Consider the following 21,282-nt stretch of genomic DNA (forward strand, 5'->3'; position numbering starts at 1 on the left):
TTTCTGGCCTCTGTCAGAAAAATCTTCATTTCTAAGGAGTCTATTATTGTTCCCAAGAAGGGAACTCTTGTTGACGGGAATAGAGAACTTTTTTCTACGTTCACTTTCCACCCGTGAGATCTGAGAAAGGCTAGGACAATGTCCGTATGAGCCTTTGCTTGTGGCAGAGACGACGCTTGAATCAGTATGTCGTCCAAGTAAGGTACTACTGCAATGCCCCTTGGCCTTAGCACCGCTAGAAGGGACCCTAGTACCTTTGTGAAAATTCTTGGAGCAGTGGCTAATCCGAATGGAAGTGCCACAAACTGGTAATGCTTGTCCAGAAAGGCGAACCTTAGGAACCGATGATGTTCCTTGTGGATAGGAATATGTAGATACGCATCCTTTAAATCCACCGTGGTCATGAATTGACCTTCCTGGATGGTAGGAAGAATTGTCCGAATGGTTTCCATTTTGAACGATGGAACCCTGAGAAATTTGTTTAGGATCTTGAGATCCAAAATTGGCCTGAATGTTCCCTCTTTTTTGGGAACTATGAACAGATTGGAGTAAAACCCCATCCCTTGTTCTCCTAATGGAACAGGATGAATCACTCCCATTTTTAACAGGTCTTCTACACAATGTAAGAATGCCTGTCTTTTTATTTGGTCTGAAGACAATTGAGACCTGTGGAACCTTCCCCTTGGGGGTAGTTCCTTGAATTCCAGGAGATAACCTTGAGAAACTATTTCTAGTGCCCAAGGATCCTGAACATCTCTTGCCCAAGCCTGAGCGAAGAGAGAGAGTCTGCCCCCCACCAGATCCGGTCCCGGATCGGGGGCCAGCATCTCATGCTGTCTTAGTAGCGGTAGCAGGCTTCTTGGCCTGCTTACCTTTGTTCCAGCCTTGCATCGGTCTCCAGGCTGGCTTGGTTTGAGAAGAATTACCCTCTTGCTTAGAGGATGTAGAATTTGAGGCTGGTCCGTTTCTGCGAAAGGGACGAAAATTTGTTTTATTTTTAGCCTTAAAAGACCTATCCTGAGGAAGGGCGTGGCCCTTTCCCCCAGTGATGTCTGAAATAATCTCTTTCAAGTCAGGGCCAAACAGCGTTTTCCCCTTGAAAGGGATGTTAAGCAATTTGTTCTTGGAGGACACATCCGCTGACCAAGACTTTAGCCAAAGCGCTCTGCGCGCCACAATAGCAAAACCTGAATTTTTCGCCGCTAATCTAGCTAATTGCAAAGTGGCGTCTAAGGTAAAAGAGTTAGCCAATTTAAGTGCTTGAACTCTGTCCATAACCTCCTCATAAGAAGATGCTTTATTGAGCGACTTTTCTAGTTCTTCGAACCAGAAACACGCTGCTGTAGTGACAGGAACAATGCATGAAATTGGTTGTAGAAGGTAACCTTGCTGAATAAACATCTTTTTAAGCAAACCCTCTAATTTTTTATCCATAGGATCTTTGAAAGCACAACTATCTTCTATAGGGATAGTGGTGCGTTTGTTTAGAGTAGAAACCGCCCCCTCGACCTTGGGGACTGTCTGCCATAAGTCCTTCCTGGGGTCGACCATAGGAAATAATTTCTTAAATATAGGGGGAGGGACAAAAGGTATGCCGGGCCTTTCCCATTCTTTATTTACAATGTCCGCCACCCGCTTGGGTATAGGAAAAGCTTCGGGGGGCACCGGGACCTCTAGGAACTTGTCCATCTTACATAATTTCTCTGGAATGACCAAATTGTCACAATCATCCAGAGTAGACAACACCTCCTTAAGCAGAGCGCGGAGATGTTCCAATTTAAATTTGAATGTAATAACGTCAGGTTCAGCTTGTTGAGAAATTTTTCCTGAATCTGAAATTTCTCCCTCAGACAAAACCTCCCTGGCCCCTTCAGACTGGTGTAAGGGCATGTCAGAACCATTATCATCAGCGTCCTCATGCTCTTCAGTATCTAAAACAGAGCAGTCGCGCTTTCACTGATAAGTGGGCATTTTGGCTAAAATGTTTTTAATAGAATTATCCATTACAGCCGTTAATTGTTGCATAGTAAGGAGGATTGGCGCACTAGATGAACTAGGGACCTCCTGAGTGGGCAAGACTGAAGACTGGTGTAGACATAGAAGGAGATGATGCAGTACCATGCTTACTCCCCTCACTTAAGGAATCATTTTGGGCAACATTATTATCAGTGGCATCATTGTCCCTACTTTGTTTGTCACATTCATCACATATATTTAAATGGAGAGGAACCTTGGCTTCCGAACATACAGAACATCGTCTATCTGATGGTTCAGACATGTTAATAGGCATAAACTTGATAACAAAGCACAAAAAACGTTTTAAAATAAAACCGTTACTGTCACTTTAAATTTTAAACTGAACACACTTTATTACTGAATATGTGCAAAAGTATGAAGGAATTGTTCAAAATTCACCAAAATTTCACCTTAAAAGTATTGCACACCAAATTTGAAAGCTTTAACTCTTAAAATAACGGAACCGGAGCCGTTTTTACATTTAACCCCTATACAGTCCCTGGTATCTGCTTTGCTGAGACCCAACCAAGCCCAGAGGGGAATACGATACCAAATGACGCCTTCAATAAGCTTTTTCAGTGGATCTGAGCTCCTCACACATGCATCTGCATGCCTTGCTTCTCAAAAACAACTGCGCATTAGTGGCGCGAAAATGAGGCTCTGCCTATGACTAGAAAAGGCCCCCAGTGAAAAAGGTGTCCAATACAGTGCCTGCCGTTTTTTTATCAGAATTCCCAAGATTAAAATAACTCTTCAAAGTTATAAACCATTAAATATGCTTATAGAGTAATCGTTTTAGCCCAGAAAAATGTCTACCAGTCTTTAAAGCCCTTGTGAAGCCCTTTATTCTTATATTTAAAAACTAAGAAAATGGCTTACCGGATCCCATAGGGAAAATGACAGCTTCCAGCATTACCAAGTCTTGTTAGAAATGTGTCATACCTCAAGCAGCAAAAGTCTGCTCACTGTTTCCCCCAACTGAAGTTAATTCATCTCAACAGTCCTGTGTGGAAACAGCCATCGATTTTAGTAACGATTGCTAAAATCATTTTCCTCTTACAAACAGAAATCTTCATCTCTTTTCTGTTTCAGAGTAAATAGTACATACCAGCACTATTTTAAAATAACAAACTCTTGATTGAAGAATAAAAACTACATTTAAACACCAAAAAACTCTTAGCCATCTCCGTGGAGATGTTGCCTGTGCAACGGCAAAGAGAATGACTGGGGAAGGCGGAGCCTAGGAGGGATCATGTGACCAGCTTTGCTGGGCTCTTTGCCATTTCCTGTTGGGGAAGAGAATATCCCACAAGTAAGGATGACGCCGTGGACCGGACACACCTATGTTGGAGAAAGTACGTTTAGCTTGCATTGTATAAACTGTATTATGACATGTACAAATAGCATAAATGACATAAGACACTGGGCCAGAATACAAGTGGTGCCATCAGATGCATTATGGACTTATTTTCAAGATCAGCCATTTCAAGTGAGGGGTTTTATGTCCCTCTGCGTAGGGAGTTGAGATATATGCACTGAAAATGACCCTACCGCTTGCACCATAAGCAGGGAGGAAGTGCATCTATCGTTCGGCACTTGCTTATAAAAGGAGAGTTTTAAAAAATAAAATAATAACTACATTGCAAAATTGCTGTGTGTATTATGTCAAACAGATCCTTTACGATATAACTTCATACAGTTTCTACCGTTGTATTTGCTCATTTAACTCCCTTTTGTTTTATAGCTGTTTAGATGAATCTCGGATAGCATTTTAAAACATTATTCTTTGCCCATATCTGTGCCTTTTGACCACTGGCATTTGTCATTTATACTAATGCATATACAGTTAACTTGTAAACCATACACCCCAATGATAGAGAGCGGTAAATGTTACCTTTTGTAATCTCTTTGTTGTCAATAAGTCCTCCACAAAGCGATATCGCAATGGATGGCAAATCTCTAATTCCATCACAGAGGCTCTCAACCCCACTGTCCATGCCAGAGCTTCCCACGGACTGTGGAGATTGGTTAGCAGACCGTGCTCCATTTTCATTGGTGCTCCTGATTGTCATATTGTTTTCTCCACTAAAAAAATAAGAATGTCTAATTTTACAGGTGTAAAATATATTTGTATATGTTCATAAAAACCTTCAGAATTGGAACTAAGTGTCTTGTTATTATAGGTGCCAGTAGAGCCTTACAGAAGGTGAAGGTACGCACAAGAGTATGGGTTGCAATTATTAGAGATATTAAACCCAACATTTTTCTTTGATGATTCAGATACATCATCTGATTTTAAACTACTTTCTAATTTACTTCTATTACCTTGTTATCTTTTGTTGAAAAGCAGGGGCGGTAGCTCAGATTAGCCATATCTGGAGCACTATATGACAGCATTTTTGCAAGAATGTTATCTATTTGCAAGAGCACTATATGGCAGCACTATTAATTCCATATAGTACTACAGACACCTACCTAGGTATCTCTTCAACAAAGAATACCATAGGAACAAAGCAAATTTGAAAACAGAAGTAGATTGGAAACTTTTTTTTAAATTGTATGCTCTGTCTGAGTCCCAAAAGAAAAGTTTTGGGTTTCATATCACTTTAAACATTTTGAGATTATAATCTAAAATGTTTACGTATATGTGTAGTACAAAAAGTGTACTATAAATGAATTATTAATGCGTTATTTTGTCCCTTTTTATTGTAACTTAATTCTGAAAATTGTGGGGTTTCCCGTTACTGTTAAATCTGGAAGTGCATCTGGAAGGGACATTAAACGCTAAATAAATGCTAGCTAGCAAGACAAAGATTAGGCTGAGAATAATGTGATGTAATTTATTTAAATCATATAAGTTGGTTCAATATTGGGGGGGGGGGGGACAAAAAAAAAGTGTTTTATATTGTTGTCTTTATATTATTTTCCATAAAGCAATAGGCGCTGCCATATTGTAACCTAGGTTTCCATCTTTGCTGAGGCCAATTAGAATAAAATATAAATGGGTCACTAGAGTGTGCAACCAATGATTGTTTGGACATAGCGTAGGTGATTGGGCACGATGGACTATGGAGTCACACAATGCCCCCCCAAAAACCCTACCTTAGACCTCATTCTTGATCCTATCAACGAGGCAATTACTTTACCCCTTGGCTTCAAGTACTTACAAGTACTTCTAAATCAACAATTTTACCTCTTTGGTTGCCAGTAACGCCCCCCCTTAAACTGTAGCTCCCCTTAGCTGCTTCTCAATTTTTTCTGCTACAGATTTGCAATGCGTAAAAGCATTGGAGACATTATACATTTAAAGGGATAGTTTTGCATAATGTTATATTAATACACTTTTAACCTTGCATCCAAGCCTCTGCAGACTGTCCCCTTATTTCAGTTTTTGACAGACTTGTATTTTAGCCAATCAGTGTTGACTCATAAATAACTCCACATGAGTGAGCACAATGTTTATCTATATAGCCCACATGAAATTGCACTTTCTAGCTGTAAAAAAAAAACTGTCATAATGCACTGAGATAAGAGTCGTCCTTCAAGGACTTAGAAGTTAGCGTATGAGCCTTCCAAGGTTTAGCGTTCAACAAAGAATACCAAAAGAACAAAGCAAATTTGATGATAAAAGTAAATTGGAAAGTTGCATGCCTTATCTGAATCATGAAAGTTTAATTTTGACTAAACTGTCCCTTTAACATTCATGGACCTTAAACATTTTTGACATTTAAGTGTCCAGTATTCTTGTAATGATTTTACTGGACAGCCTGCTAAAATACTGACAAAGCAATATCATTGAGACTGGCATGTTTTTTATATATACAAACTATACCTTTTGGGAAAATATAATGCTGCAACTTCAGGATCCATACAAGTGATGTCATCCAAATAAACACCATCAGCTCCCAGGTGTCTGCTTCGTTTATCTGTAATACATTTGATAAATAACAGCTTGGGAAAATTCCAGATTATGAGTCACAAGGAACACCTACACACTATATATAATTCATTATTTCAATAATTGCCTCCATAAGTGTAAGAAATAACTTTTCCAAATGTCAGTTAAGTTCTGTTTACTTTCTATATATATATTTATTTTTTTAACCTATGCAGGAAAACATTTACAGCTAGATTACGAGTTTTGCGTTATGCGTGAATAACGCCGCTATTACAAGTCTTGTAGGTATAGGTGTACCGCACACCTTTTTGGCCGTCACGCAACGTCAGTACCGCACTTTTAAAAAAGTCCTTTTTCAATGGGACTCCCATAGTGCCGGTATTACAAGTTTGCCTGGGAGGCCAAAAAGTGAGCGGTACATCCTATACCGACAAGATCCGTACCGCCATCTAAAGTCAGTAGTTATGAGTTTTATGTTAAAAATCTGTAGCATAAAACTCATAACTAAAGTGTTAAAAAGTACACTAACACCCATAAACTACCTATTAACCCCTAAACCGAGGCCCTGCCGCATCGCAAAGAATAAAATAAAATTATTAACCCCTAATCTGCCGCGCCGGACATCGCCGCCACTAAATAAAATTATTAACCCCAATTTCGCAGCTCCCCGACATCGTCACCACTATAATAAACCTATTAAGCCCCCTCCCGCATCTCAAACACTATTTAAAGATTATTAACCCCTAATCTGCCGTCCACCCACACCGCTGCTATAATAAACCTATTAACCACTAAACCACAAAATTATTAACCCCTAAACCTAACCTCCCACATCACTAACTCTACATAAATATATTAACCCCTAACCCTAACGTAACCCTAACCCTAAATCTAACCCTAACCCTAACGTAACCCTAAGCCTAACACCCCCTAACTTAAATATTATTAAAATAAAGCTAAATAAACCTTACAATTATTAACTAAATAATTCCTAGTTAAAACTAAATACAAAGTTATCTGTAAAATAAAACCTAAGCTAGCTACAAAATAACTAATAGTTACATTGTAGCGATCTTAGGTTTTATTTTTATTTCACAGCTAAGTTTGTATTTATTTATTTTAACTAGGTAGACTAGTTAGTAAATAGTTATTAACTATTTACTAGCTACCTAGTTAAAATAAATACAAAGTTACCTGTAAAATAAAACCTAACCTGCCTTACACTAAAAACTAACCCTTTCAATAAAATAAATTAAATTAATAAAATGCAATTTAATAAATTACAAAAAAATATAAACACTAAATTAAAAAAAAATAAAAACAAAATTATCAAAAATAAAAACTAATTACTACTAATCTAATAGCCCCCCCAAAATAAAAAAAAACCTAGCCTACACTAAACTGCCAATGGCCCTTAAAAGGGCCTTTTGTGGGGCATTGCCCCAAAGAAATCAGCTCTTTTACCTATAAAAAAAAAAAAATACAAACACCCCCCAACAGTAAAACCCACCACCCAACCAACCAACTCCCCCAAATAAAAACCTAAGCTAACCATAGCCCTGAAAAGGGCATTTAGATGGGCATTGCCCTTAAAAGGGCATTTAGCTCTTTTACATTGCCCAAACCCTAAGCTAAAAAGGGTTTTTTGGGTGGGGTTTTTTTTTAGCTTAGGGTTTGGGCAATGCAAAAGAGCTAAATGCCCTTTTAAGGGCAAAGCCCATCCAAATGCCCTTTTCAAGGCAATGGTTAGCTTAGATTTATTTAGATAGGTTTTTATTTGGAGGGGTTGGTTGGTTGGGTGGTGGGTTTTACTATTGGGGGGTGTTTGCATTTTTTTTTACAGGTAAAAGAGCTGATTTCTTTGGGTCAATGCCCTGCAAAAGGCTTTTTAAGGGCCATTGGCAGTTTAGTGTAGGCTAGGGGTTTTTTTTTATTTTGGGGGGGCTTTTTTATTTTGATAGGGCTATTAGATTAGGAGTAATTCGTTTTTATTTTTGATAATTTCTTTTTTTATTCTTTGTAATTTCGTGGTGGGGTTTTTTGTAAGTTAGAAAAACATAATTTATGCTTACCTGATAAATTCCTTTCTTCTGTTGTGTGATCAGTCCACGGGTCATCATTACTTCTGGGATATTATCTGCTCCCCTACAGGAAGTGCAAGAGGATTCACCCAGCAGAGTTGCTATATAGCTCCTCCCCTCTACGTCACCTCCAGTCATTCGACCAAAGACCAACGAGAAAGGAGAAACCAAGGGTGTAGTGGTGACTGAATTATAATTTAAAAAATATGTACCTGCCTTAAAAAACAGGGCGGGCCGTGGACTGATCACACAACAGAAGAAAGGAATTTATCAGGTAAGCATAAATTATGTTTTCTTCTGTTATGTGTGATCAGTCCACGGGTCATCATTACTTCTGGGATACCAATACCAAAGCAAAAGTACACGGATGACGGGAGGGATAGGCAGGCTCATTATACAGAAGGAACCACTGCCTGAAGAACCTCTCTCCCAAAAATAGCCTCCGAAGAAGCAAAAGTGTCAAATTTGTAAAATTTGGAAAAAGTATGAAGCGAAGACCAAGTTGCAGCCTTGCAAATCTGTTCAACAGAGGCCTCATTCTTAAAGGCCCAAGTGGAAGCCACAGCTCTAGTGGAATGAGCTGTAATTCTTTCAGGAGGCTGCTGTCCAGCAGTCTCATAGGCTAAACGTATTATGTTACGAAGCCAAAAAGAGAGAGAGGTAGCAGAAGCTTTTTGACCTCTCCTCTGTCCAGAATAAACGACAAACAGGAAAGAAGTTTGGCGAAAATCTTTAGTTGCCTGCAAGTAGAACTTGAGGGCACGAACTACATCCAGATTGTGTAGAAGACGTTCCTTCTTTGAAGAAGGATTTGGACACAAGGATGGAACAACAATCTCTTGATTGATATTCCTGTTAGTGACTACCTTAGGTAAGAACCCAGGTTTAGTACGCAGAACTACCTTGTCTGAGTGAAAGATCAGATAAGGAGAATCACAATGTAGGGCTGATAACTCAGAGACTCTTCGAGCCGAGGAAATAGCCATTAAAAATAGAACTTTCCAAGATAACAATTTTATATCAATGGAATGAAGGGGTTCAAACGGAACACCCTGTAAAACGTTAAGAACTAAGTTTAAACTCCATGGCGGAGCAACAGTTTTAAACACAGGCTTGATCCTAGTTAAAGCCTGACAAAAGGCCTGAATGTCTGAATTCTCTGACAGACGCCTGTGTAACAAGATGGACAGAGCTGAGATCTGTCCCTTTAATGAGCTAGCCGATAAACCCTTTTCTAAACCTTCTTGTAGAAAAGACAATATCCTAGGAATCCTAACCTTACTCCAGGAGTAATCTTTGGATTCACACCAGTATAGGTATTTACGCCATATTTTATGGTAAATCTTTCTGGTAACAGGCTTCCTAGCCTGTATCAGGGTATCAATAACCGACTCAGAAAAACCACGTTTTGATAAAATCAAGCGTTCAATTTCCAAGCAGTCAGCTTCAGAGAAGTTAGACTTTGATGTTTGAATGGACCCTGAATCAGAAGGTCCTGTCTTAGAGGTAGAGACCAAGGCGGACAGGATGACATGTCCACTAGATCTGCATACCAAGTCCTGCGCGGCCATGCAGGCGCTATTAGAATCACTGATGCTCTCTCCTGTTTGATTTTGGCAATCAATCGAGGAAGCAGTGGGAAGGGTGGAAACACATAAGCCATCCTGAAGTTCCAAGGTGCTGTCAAAGCATCTATCAGAACCGCTCCCGGATCCCTGGATCTGGATCCGTAGCGAGGAAGTTTGGCGTTCTGGCGAGACGCCATGAGATCTATCTCTGGTTTGCCCCAACGTTGAAGTATTTGGGCAAAGACCTCCGGATGAAGTTCCCACTCCCCCGGATGAAGAGTCTGGCGACTCAAGAAATCCGCCTCCCAGTTCTCCACTCCCGGGATGTGGATTGCTGACAGGTGGCAAGAGTGAGACTCTGCCCAGCGAATTATCTTTGATACTTCTATCATTGCTAGGGAGCTTCTTGTCCCTCCTTGATGGTTGATGTAAGCTACAGTCGTGATGTTGTCCGACTGAAACCTGATGAACCCCCGAGTCTTTAACTGGGGCCAAGCTAGAAGGGCATTGAGAACTGCTCTCAATTCCAGAATGTTTATTGGCAGGAGACTTTCCTCCTGACTCCATTGTCCCTGAGCCTTCAGAGAATTCCAGACAGCGCCCCAACCTAGAAGGCTGGCGTCTGTTGTTACGATTGTCCAGTCCGGCCTGCTGAACGGCATCCCCCTGGACAGATGTGGCCGAGAAAGCCACCATAGAAGAGAGTTTCTGGTCTCTTGATCCAGATTCAGAGTGGGGGACAAATCTGAGTAATCCCCATTCCACTGACTCAGCATGCACAATTGCAGCGGTCTGAGATGTAGGCGTGCAAAGGGTACTATGTCCATTGCTGCTACCATTAAGCCGATCACCTCCATGCATTGAGCTACTGACGGGAGTTGAATGGAATGAAGGACACGGCATACATTTAGAAGCTTTGTTAATCTGTCTTCTGTCAGATAAATCTTCATTTCTACAGAATCTATAAGAGTCCCCAAGAATGGAACTCTTGTGAGAGGCAAGAGAGAACTCTTCTTTTCGTTCACTTTCCATCCATGCGACCTTAGAAATGCCAGAACTAACTCTGTATGAGACTTGGCAGTTTGAAAGCTTGAAGCTTGTATCAGAATGTCGTCTAGGTACGGAGCTACCGAAATTCCTCGCGGTCTCAGAACCGCTAGAAGGGCACCCAGAACCTTTGTGAAGATTCTTGGAGCCGTAGCCAATCCGAATGGAAGGGCTACAAACTGGTAATGCCTGTCTAAAAAGGCAAACCTTAGATACCGGTAATGATCTTTGTGAATCGGTATGTGAAGGTAAGCATCCTTTAAATCCACTGTGGTCATGTATTGACCCTTTTGGATCATGGGTAAAATTGTCCGAATAGTTTCCATTTTGAACGATGGAACTCTTAGGAATTTGTTTAGGATCTTTAAATCCAAGATTGGCCTGAAAGTTCCCTCTTTTTTGGGAACCACAAACAGGTTTGAGTAAAACCCTTGTCCTTGTTCCGACCGCGGAACCGGATGGATCACTCCCATTAATAATAGATCTTGTACACAGCGTAGAAACGCGTCTTTCTTTATTTGGTTTGTTGACAACCTTGACAGATGAAATCTCCCTCTTGGGGGAGATAATTTGAAGTCTAGAAGGTATCCCTGAGATATGATCTCTAGCGCCCAGGGATCCTGGACATCTCTTGCCCAAGCCTGGGCGAAGAGAGAGAGTCTGCCCCCCACTAGATCCGGTCCCGGATCGGGGGCCCTCGGTTCATGCTGTCTTAGGGGCAGCAGCAGGTTTTCTGGCCTGCTTGCCCTTATTCCAGGACTGGTTAGGTTTCCAGCCTTGTCTGTAACGAGCAACAGCTCCTTCCTGTTTTGGTGCAGTGGAAGTTGATGCTGCACCTGCTTTGAAATTCCGAAAGGGACGAAAATTAGACTGTCTAGCCTTAGCTTTGGCTTTGTCTTGAGGTAGAGCGTGGCCCTTACCTCCTGTAATGTCAGCGATAATTTCTTTCAAACCGGGCCCAAATAAAGTTTGCCCCTTGAAAGGTATATTAAGTAATTTGGACTTAGAAGTTACATCAGCCGACCAGGATTTTAGCCACAGCGCCCTGCGTGCCTGAATGGCGAATCCTGAATTCTTAGCCGTAAGTTTGGTTAAATGTACTACGGCCTCCGAAATGAATGAATTAGCTAGTTTAAGGACTCTAAGCCTGTCCGTAATGTCGTCCAGCGTAGCTGAACTAAGGTTCTCTTCTAGAGACTCAATCCAAAATGCTGCCGCAGCCGTGATCGGCGCGATGCATGCAAGGGGTTGTAATATAAAACCTTGTTGAACAAACATTTTCTTAAGGTAACCCTCTAATTTTTTATCCATAGGATCTGAAAAAGCACAGCTATCCTCCACCGGGATAGTGGTACGCTTAGCTAAAGTAGAAACTGCTCCCTCCACCTTAGGGACCGTTTGCCATAAGTCCCGTGTGGTGGCGTCTATTGGAAACATCTTTCTAAATATTGGAGGGGGTGAGAACGGCACACCGGGTCTATCCCACTCCTTAGTAACAATTTCAGTTAATCTCTTAGGTATAGGAAAAACGTCAGTACTCGCCGGTACCGCAAAGTATTTATCCAACCTACACATTTTCTCTGGTATTGCAACAGCGTTACAATCGTTGAGAGCTGCTAAGACCTCCCCTAGTAATACACGGAGGTTTTCCAATTTAAATTTAAAATTTGAAATATCTGAATCCAATCTGTTTGGATCAGAACCGTCACCTACAGAATGAAGCTCTCCGTCCTCATGCTCTGCAAGCTGTGACGCAGTATCAGACATGGCCCTAGAATTATCAGCGCACTCTGTTCTCACCCCAGAGTGATCACGCTTGCCTCTTAGTTCTGGTAATTTAGCCAAAACTTCAGTCATAACAGTAGCCATATCTTGTAATGTTATCTGTAATGGCTGCCCAGATGTACTAGGCGCCATAATATCACGCACCTCCCGGGCGGGAGATGCAGGTACTGACACGTGAGGCGAGTTAGTCGGCATAACTCTCCCCTCGCTGTTTGGTGAAATTTGTTCAATTTGTACAGATTGGCTTTTATTTAAGGTAGCATCAATACAGTTAGTACATAAATTTCTATTGGGCTCCACCTTGGCATTGGAACAAATGACACAGGTATCTTCCTCTGAATCAGACATGTTTAACACACTAGCAATAAACATGCAACTCGGTTACAATTTTATTTAATAAAAACGTACTGTGCCTCAGAAGCACTAAACGATTAAATGACAGTTGAAATAATGAACTGAAAAACAGTTATAGCATCACTCTTAACAAACAACACAACTTTTTAGCAAAGGTTTGTTCCCATTAGTAAAATAACACTAATTAAATTTTAAACATAAAAATTACAGAGCAACGTTTTAAATCACAGTCACTATATAAGTCTCACAGCTCTGCTGAGAGAATCTACCTCCCTTCAAAGAAGTTTGAAGACCCCTGAGTTCTGTTAGAGATGAACCGGATCATGCAGAAAAACTGACTGGAAATTTTTGATGCGTAGCAAAGAGCGCCAAAAACGGCCCCTCCCTCTCACACACAGCAGTGAGAGAGAAACGAAACTGTCATAATTAACACAAGCAAACTGCCAAGTGGAAAAATAATGCCCAAATACTTATTCACTCAGTACCTCATTAATGCAAACGATTCTACATTCCAGCAAAAACGTTTAACATGAAAAATACCTAATAAAAGGTTTAATGTACTTTTACAGAGTAATTCCGGTGAAATACCATCCCCAGAATACTAAAGTGTAGAGTATACATACATGTTCATTAGAACGGTATGGCAGGATTTTTTCATCAATTCCATTCAGAAAATAAAAACTGCTACATACCTCAATGCAGATTCAACTGCCCGCTGTCCCCTGATCTGAAGTTTTTACCTCCCTCAGATGGCCGAGAAACAGCAATATGATCTTAACTACTCCGGTTAAAATCATAAGAAAAACTCTGGTAGATTCTTCTTCAAACTCTGCCAGAGAGGTAATAACACGCTCCGGTGCTATTGTAAAATAACAAACTTTTGATTGAAGTTCTAAAAACTAAGTATAATCACCATAGTCCTCTCACACCTCCTATCTAGTCTTTGGGTGCAAGAGAATGACTGGAGGTGACGTAGAGGGGAGGAGCTATATAGCAACTCTGCTGGGTGAATCCTCTTGCACTTCCTGTAGGGGAGCAGATAATATCCCAGAAGTAATGATGACCCGTGGACTGATCACACATAACAGAAGAAATAGTATTTTATGAATTTAATTTATTTTATTGTAATGTTAGTTTTTAGTGTAAGGCAGTTTAGGTTTTATTTTACAGGTAACTTTTAATAACTACCTAGTTAAAATAAATACAAAGTTAATAACTATTTAATAACTAGTCTACCTAGTTAAAGGGACACTGTACCCAAAATGTTTCTTTTGTGATTCAGATTGAGCATGACATTTTAAGCAACTTTCTAATTTACTCCTATTATCAAATTTTCTTCATTCTCTTGGTATCTTTATTTGAAATGCAAGAATGTAAGTTTAGATGCCGGCCCATTTTTGGTGAACAACCTGGGTTGTCCTTGCTGATTGGTGGATAAATTCATCCACCAATAAAAAAGTGCTGTCCAGAGTACTGAAACCAAAAAAAAACTTAGATGCCTTCTTTTTCAAATAATGATAGCAAGAGAACAAAGAAAAATTGATAATAGGAGTAAATTAGAAAGTTGCTTAAAATTGCATACTCTTTCTGAATTACAAAAGAAAAAATTTGGGTACAGTGTCCCTTTAATATAAATACAAACTTACCTGTGAAATAAAAATAAAACCTAAGATAGCTACAATATAACTATTAGTTATATTGAGGCTAGCTTAGGTTTTATTTTACAGGTAAGTATGTATTTAGTTTTTAATAGGAATTATTTAGGTAATAATTGTAAGGTTTACTTTAATTATATTTAAGTTAGGGGGTGTTAGGGTTGGGGTTAGATTTAGGGTTAAAGGGCCATTAAACCCCAAAAAAATCTTTCACAATTCAGATAGAGCATACAATTTTAAACAATGCAATCTTTAGATATCATTTGTTAAAGAAATAGCAATGCACATTGGTGAGCCAATCACATGAGGCATATATGTGCAGCCACCAATCAGAAGCTACTTAGCCTATCTAGATATGCTTTTCAGGAAAGAATATCAAGAGAATGAAGCAAATTAGATAATAGAAGTAAATTAGAAAGTTGTTTAAAATGGTATTCTCTATCTGAATCGTGAAAGAAAAAAATTGGGTTTAATGTCCCTTTAAGTTAGGGTTATGCTTAGGGTTAGGTTTAGGGGTTAATATATTTATTTAGTGTTAGTGATGTTGGAGGCCAGAGGTTTAGGGGTTAATAACTTTAGTATAGTGGCAGCGACATTGGGGCAGCAGATTAGGGGTTAATAACTGTAATGTAGGTGGCAATGTTAAGGGCAGCAAATTAGGGGTTAATAAGTGTATTTAGGTGGCGGAGATGTTAGGGACAGCAGATTAGGGGTTAATAGTTTTATTTAGGTGGAGGCGATGTTAAGGGTGGCAGATTAGGGGTTAATAACATTATGTAGGTGGCAGCGATGTCAGGGGCGGCATATTAGGGGTGTTTAAACATAACTTTTTCAATGGGGCTGTGTTACAGAGCTTTTGTTTCTGCAATCGCAAGTGTTAGGCTTCTTTTTTGCCGGCTCTCCCTATTGATGTCTATGGGGAAATCGTGCATGAGCACGTCAAAGCAGTGCTTGTATTTCATTGCGGTATGGAGCTCAACGCCACCATATCGCCCACACAAGCCTGCATTTTCAAAACCTGTAATAGCAGCACTATAGGGAGGTGAAATAACGCCGCTTTTGTGGCGGTCGTTAATTTCCCTATAGCGCTGAAAACTCGTAATCTAGCTGTTAGTTTGTTAGAGAAAATAACAAGAAAATGTTAAATATTTATTTTATTAAATATCAATATATTTAGAGAAATATTATGCTTGAAATTTTTAACACTTACAGCATAGGTTGACAAATGTATTTTAAACATAGGATCCAGTAAAAATATTAATGAGCCATATATACCAGACAGGACCCAGACTAGGGTATTTGTATACAACCCTATGTAGTCATCCAGAAAGAAGCCAACAGAAGTTTGTCAAGCTCTGATTTATAGCAAAGGATTAGAAATAAAGGGACATTGTACTCACAAATACGTCTTACTAATGCTAATTGGCTTACAGGCACTTCCTACTAATACTTATTGGTAGATAAGTATTTCCTGTTAAAGGGACAGTAACAGCCAAACTCCAACCGCCATTTACTTTATTTAGAGGAGCCAATCTTTGGCAAGATTACATATGCGGCGTAATTATTAACCCCTTATCCGCCATTCACCCACATCGCAATAAACCTAATAAAACAATTAACCCCTAATCCTCCATTCACCCACATTGCAATTAACCTAATTAAACTATTAACCCCGAATGCGCCATTCACCCACATCGCAATCTCCCTAATATATGTATTAACCCCAACTCGCCATTAACCCACATTGCAATTAACCTAATTAAACTATTAAACTGGGGGGTTGCTGATTTAGGGGTTAATAATTTTATTATTAGTTGCGATGTGGGGGGATTGCGAATATAGGGGTTTTTACGTGTCGGGTTTATTTTTGGAAGGCAGGTTAGACTTTTACGGGAGACTTAACTTTTTTTTTTTTTCTTAGGTGCCGGCAGTTTCTAACGTGCTGTAAGTCACTGGCGACTCCCGAAATTTGTATTTACGCACATTTCTGGACATCGCTAGTTTATCCGACTTAGGGTACTTTATGAACTGCCGGCGGGGTTTATGTGATTCCCCGATGTGCGAGGGGAAATTACGGACGAAAGTTATGCTGAAGCCTGCACCATATATGTAATCTCGCCCCTGGGCTTTAGTCCACAGACAACAAGATTAGCCCCTGTCATAAAGTTAGTATAACATGCATTGTATTGCAGTTATCTGATAAAGCAAATTAGGGACCAGTTACCCTTGAGAAGTCAGCAGGATGCATTTCAACTTCTGAGAATTAGAAATTGTTTGAATTTTACAGCTAAATTACAAGAAAAGGGGGCAAAATATAAAATATTTAGCAAAATTGTGAACTAAACAATGTACAGTATATACAAATCTCAAGGTGTTTACTGTCCCTTTCATGCTCATTGGTTAATATGTGCTTTCTCGCTGATCATAAGAAGGAAGTACCCATAAGCTATTCAGTGTTTGTACTAAGTGCACAACTCTTACTAGTATATTACTTTAACTTTATTTTTTTCATCATATTTTTTCAAGTTAAAAACAGAATTTATGTTTACCTGATAAATTTCTTTCTCCAACGGTGTGTCCGGTCCACGGCGTCATCCTTACTTGTGGGATATTCTCTTCCCCAACAGGAAATGGCAAAGAGCCCAGCAAAGCTGGTCACATGATCCCTCCTAGGCTCCGCCTACCCCAGTCATTCGACCGACGTTAAGGAGGAATAATAGCATAGGAGAAACCATATGGTACCGTGGTGACTGTAGTTAAAGAAAATAAATTATCAGACCTGATTAAAAAACCAGGGCGGGCCGTGGACCGGACACACCGTTGGAGAAAGAAATTTATCAGGTAAACATAAATTCTGTTTTCTCCAACATAGGTGTGTCCGGTCCACGGCGTCATCCTTACTTGTGGGAACCAATACCAAAGCTTTAGGACACGGATGAAGGGAGGGAGCAAATCAGGTCACCTAAATGGAAGGCACCACGGCTTGCAAAACCTTTCTCCCAAAAATAGCCTCAGAAGAAGCAAAAGTATCAAACTTGTAAAATTTGGTAAAAGTGTGCAGTGAAGACCAAGTCGCTGCCCTACATATCTGATCAACAGAAGCCTCGTTCTTGAAGGCCCATGTGGAAGCCACAGCCCTAGTGGAATGAGCTGTGATTCTTTCGGGAGGCTGCCGTCCGGCAGTCTCGTAAGCCAATCTGATGATGCTTTTAATCCAAAAAGAGAGAGAGGTAGAAGTTGCTTTTTGACCTCTCCTTTTACCTGAATAAACAACAAACAAGGAAGATGTTTGTCTAAAATCCTTTGTAGCATCTAAATAGAATTTTAGAGCGCGAACAACATCCAAATTGTGTAACAAGCGTTCCTTCTTTGAAACTGGTTTCGGACACAGAGAAGGTACGATAATCTCCTGGTTAATGTTTTTGTTAGAAACAACTTTTGGAAGAAAACCAGGTTTAGTACGTAAAACCACCTTATCTGCATGGAACACCAGATAAGGAGGAGAACACTGCAGAGCAGATAATTCTGAAACTCTTCTAGCAGAAGAAATTGCAACTAAAAACAAAACTTTCCAAGATAATAACTTAATATCAACGGAATGTAAGGGTTCAAACGGAACCCCCTGAAGAACTGAAAGAACTAAATTGAGACTCCAAGGAGGAGTCAAAGGTTTGTAAACAGGCTTGATTCTAACCAGAGCCTGAACAAAGGCTTGAACATCTGGCACAGCTGCCAGTTTTTTGTGAAGTAACACCGACAAGGCAGAAATCTGTCCCTTCAGGGAACTTGCCGATAATCCTTTTTCCAATCCTTCTTGAAGGAAGGATAGAATCCTAGGAATCTTAACCTTGTCCCAAGGGAATCCTTTAGATTCACACCAACAGATATATTTTTTCCAAATTTTGTGGTAAATCTTTCTAGTTACAGGCTTTCTGGCCTGAACAAGAGTATCGATAACAGAATCTGAGAAACCTCGCTTCGATAAAATCAAGCGTTCAATCTCCAAGCAGTCAGCTGGAGTGAAACCAGATTCGGATGTTCGAACGGACCCTGAACAAGAAGGTCTCGTCTCAAAGGTAGCTTCCAAGGTGGAGCCGATGACATATTCACCAGATCTGCATACCAAGTCCTGCGTGGCCACGCAGGAGCTATCAAGATCACCGACGCCCTCTCCTGATTGATCCTGGCTACCAGCCTGGGGATGAGAGGGAACGGCGGGAACACATAAGCTAGTTTGAAGGTCCAAGGTGCTACTAGTGCATCCACTAGAGCCGCCTTGGGATCCCTGGATCTGGACCCGTAGCAAGGAACTTTGAAGTTCTGACGAGAGGCCATCAGATCCATGTCTGGAATGCCCCATAGTTGAGTGACTTGGGCAAAGATTTCCGGATGGAGTTCCCACTCCCCCGGATGCAATGTCTGACGACTCAGAAAATCCGCTTCCCAATTTTCCACTCCCGGGATGTGGATAGCAGACAGGTGGCAGGAGTGAGACTCCGCCCATAGAATGATCTTGGTCACTTCTTCCATCGCTAGGGAACTCCTTGTTCCCCCCTGATGGTTGATGTACGCAACAGTCGTCATGTTGTCTGATTGAAACCGTATAAACTTGGTCCTCGCTAGCTGAGGCCAAGCCTTGAGAGCATTGAATATCGCTCTCAGTTCCAGAATATTTATCGGTAGAAGAGATTCTTCCCGAGACCAAAGACCCTGAGCTTTCAGGGATCCCCAGACCGCGCCCCAGCCCATCAGACTGGCGTCGGTCGTGACAATGACCCACTCTGGTCTGCGGAATGTCATCCCTCGTGACAGGTTGTCCAGGGACAGCCACCAACGGAGTGAGTCTCTGGTCCTCTGATTTACTTGTATCTTTGGAGATAAGTCTGTATAGTCCCCATTCCACTGACTGAGCATGCACAGTTGTAATGGTCTTAGATGAATGCGCGCAAAAGGAACTATGTCCATTGCCGCTACCATCAACCCGATCACTTCCATGCACTGAGCTACGGAAGGAAGAGGAACGGAATGAAGAATTCGACAAGAGTCCAGAAGTTTTGTCTTTCTGGCCTCTGTTAGAAAAATCCTCATTTCTGAGGAGTCTATAATTGTTCCCAAGAAGGGAACCCTTGTTGACGGGGATAGAGAACTCTTTTCCACGTTCACTTTCCAGCCGTGAGATCTGAGAAAGGCCAGGACGATGTCCGTGTGAGCCTTTGCTCGAGGGAGGGACGACGCTTGTCCAGGTAAGGTACTACTGCAATGCCCCTTGGTCTTAGCACCGCTAGAAGGGACCCTAGTACCTTTGTGAAAATCCTTGGAGCAGTGGCTAATCCGAAAGGAAGCGCCACGAACTGGTAATGTTTGTCTAGGAATGCAAACCTTAGGAACCGATGATGTTCCTTGTGGATAGGAATATGTAGATACGCATCCTTTAAATCCACCGTGGACATGAATTGACCTTCCTGGATGGAAGGAAGGATAGTTCGAATGGTTTCCATCTTGAACGATGGGACCTTGAGAAATTTGTTTAAGATCTTGAGATCTAGGATTGGTCTGAACGTTCCCTCTTTTTTGGGAACTATGAACAGATTGGAGTAGAACCCCATCCCTTGTTCTCTCAATGGAACAGGATGAATCACTCCCATTTTTAACAGGTCTTCTACACAATGTAAGAACGCCTGTCTTTTTATGTGGTCTGAAGACAACTGAGACCTGTGGAACCTCCCCCTTGGGGGAAGTCCCTTGAATTCCAGAAGATAACCCTGGGAGACTATTTCTAGCGCCCAAGGATCCAGAACATCTCTTGCCCAAGCCTGAGCGAAGAGAGAGAGTCTGCCCCCCACCAGATCCGGTCCCGGATCGGGGGCCAATATTTCATGCTGTCTTGGTAGCAGTGGCAGGTTTCTTGGCCTGCTTTCCCTTGTTCCAGCCTTGCATTGGTCTCCAAGCTGGCTTGGCCTGAGAAGTATTACCCTCTTGCTTAGAGGACGTAGCACCTTGGGCTGGTCCGTTTTTACGAAAGGGACGAAAATTAGGTCTATTTTTTGCCTTGAAAGGCCGATCCTGAGGAAGGGCATGGCCCTTACCCCCAGTGATATCAGAGATAATCTCTTTCAAGTCAGGAGCAAACAGCGTTTTCCCCTTGAAAGGAATGTTTAGTAGCTTGTTCTTGGAAGACGCATCAGCCGACCAAGATTTCAACCAAAGCGCTCTGCGCGCCACAATAGCAAACCCAGAATTCTTAGCCGCTAACTTAGCCAATTGCAAAGAGGCGTCTAGAGTGAAAGAATTAGCCAATTTGAGAGCATTGACTCTGTCCATAATCTCCTCATAAGGAGGAGAGTCACTATCGAGCACCTTAATCAGTTCATCAAACCAGAAATATGCGGCTGTAGTGACAGGGACAATGCATGAAATGGGTTGTAGAAGGTAACCCTGCTGAACAAACATCTTTTTAAGCAAACCTTCTAATTTTTTATCCATAGGATCTTTGAAAGCACAACTATCCTCTATGGGAATAGTGGTGCGTTTGTTTAAAGTAGAAACCGCTCCCTCGACCTTGGGGACTGACTGCCATAAGTCCTTTCTGGGGTCGACCATAGGAAACAATTTTTTAAATATGGGGGGAGGGACGAAAGGAATACCGGGCCTTTCCCATTCTTTATTAACAATGTCCGCCACCCGCTTGGGTATAGGAAAAGCTTCTGGGAGCCCCGGCACCTCTAGGAACTTGTCCATTTTACATAGTTTCTCTGGGATGACCAAATTTTCACAATCATCCAGAGTGGATAATACCTCCTTAAGCAAAATGCGGAGATGTTCCAATTTAAATTTAAAAGTAATCACATCAGATTCAGCCTGCTGAGAAATGTTCCCTA

General features: G+C 41.0%; 1 protein-coding gene across 5 annotated transcripts in view; it reads right to left on the reverse strand.

The window, feature by feature from the left end:
- The window catches only part of LPIN1 (lipin 1), a 477,940-nt gene that overhangs the window by 93,189 nt on the left and 363,469 nt on the right, over positions 1–21,282 (reverse strand). For all 5 annotated transcript variants that reach the window (XM_053709668.1, XM_053709669.1, XM_053709670.1 and 2 more), the window contains 2 exons: positions 5,849–5,942; positions 3,911–4,101 (listed from right to left, as the gene is read on the reverse strand). In XM_053709668.1, the coding sequence (XP_053565643.1) occupies positions 3,911–4,101; positions 5,849–5,942 (285 nt within the window). The remainder of the gene's footprint in view (positions 1–3,910; positions 4,102–5,848; positions 5,943–21,282) is intronic.

The sequence above is a fragment of the Bombina bombina genome, chromosome 4 (genome assembly GCF_027579735.1).
Source record: "Bombina bombina isolate aBomBom1 chromosome 4, aBomBom1.pri, whole genome shotgun sequence".
Lineage (NCBI taxonomy): Eukaryota > Metazoa > Chordata > Amphibia > Anura > Bombinatoridae > Bombina > Bombina bombina.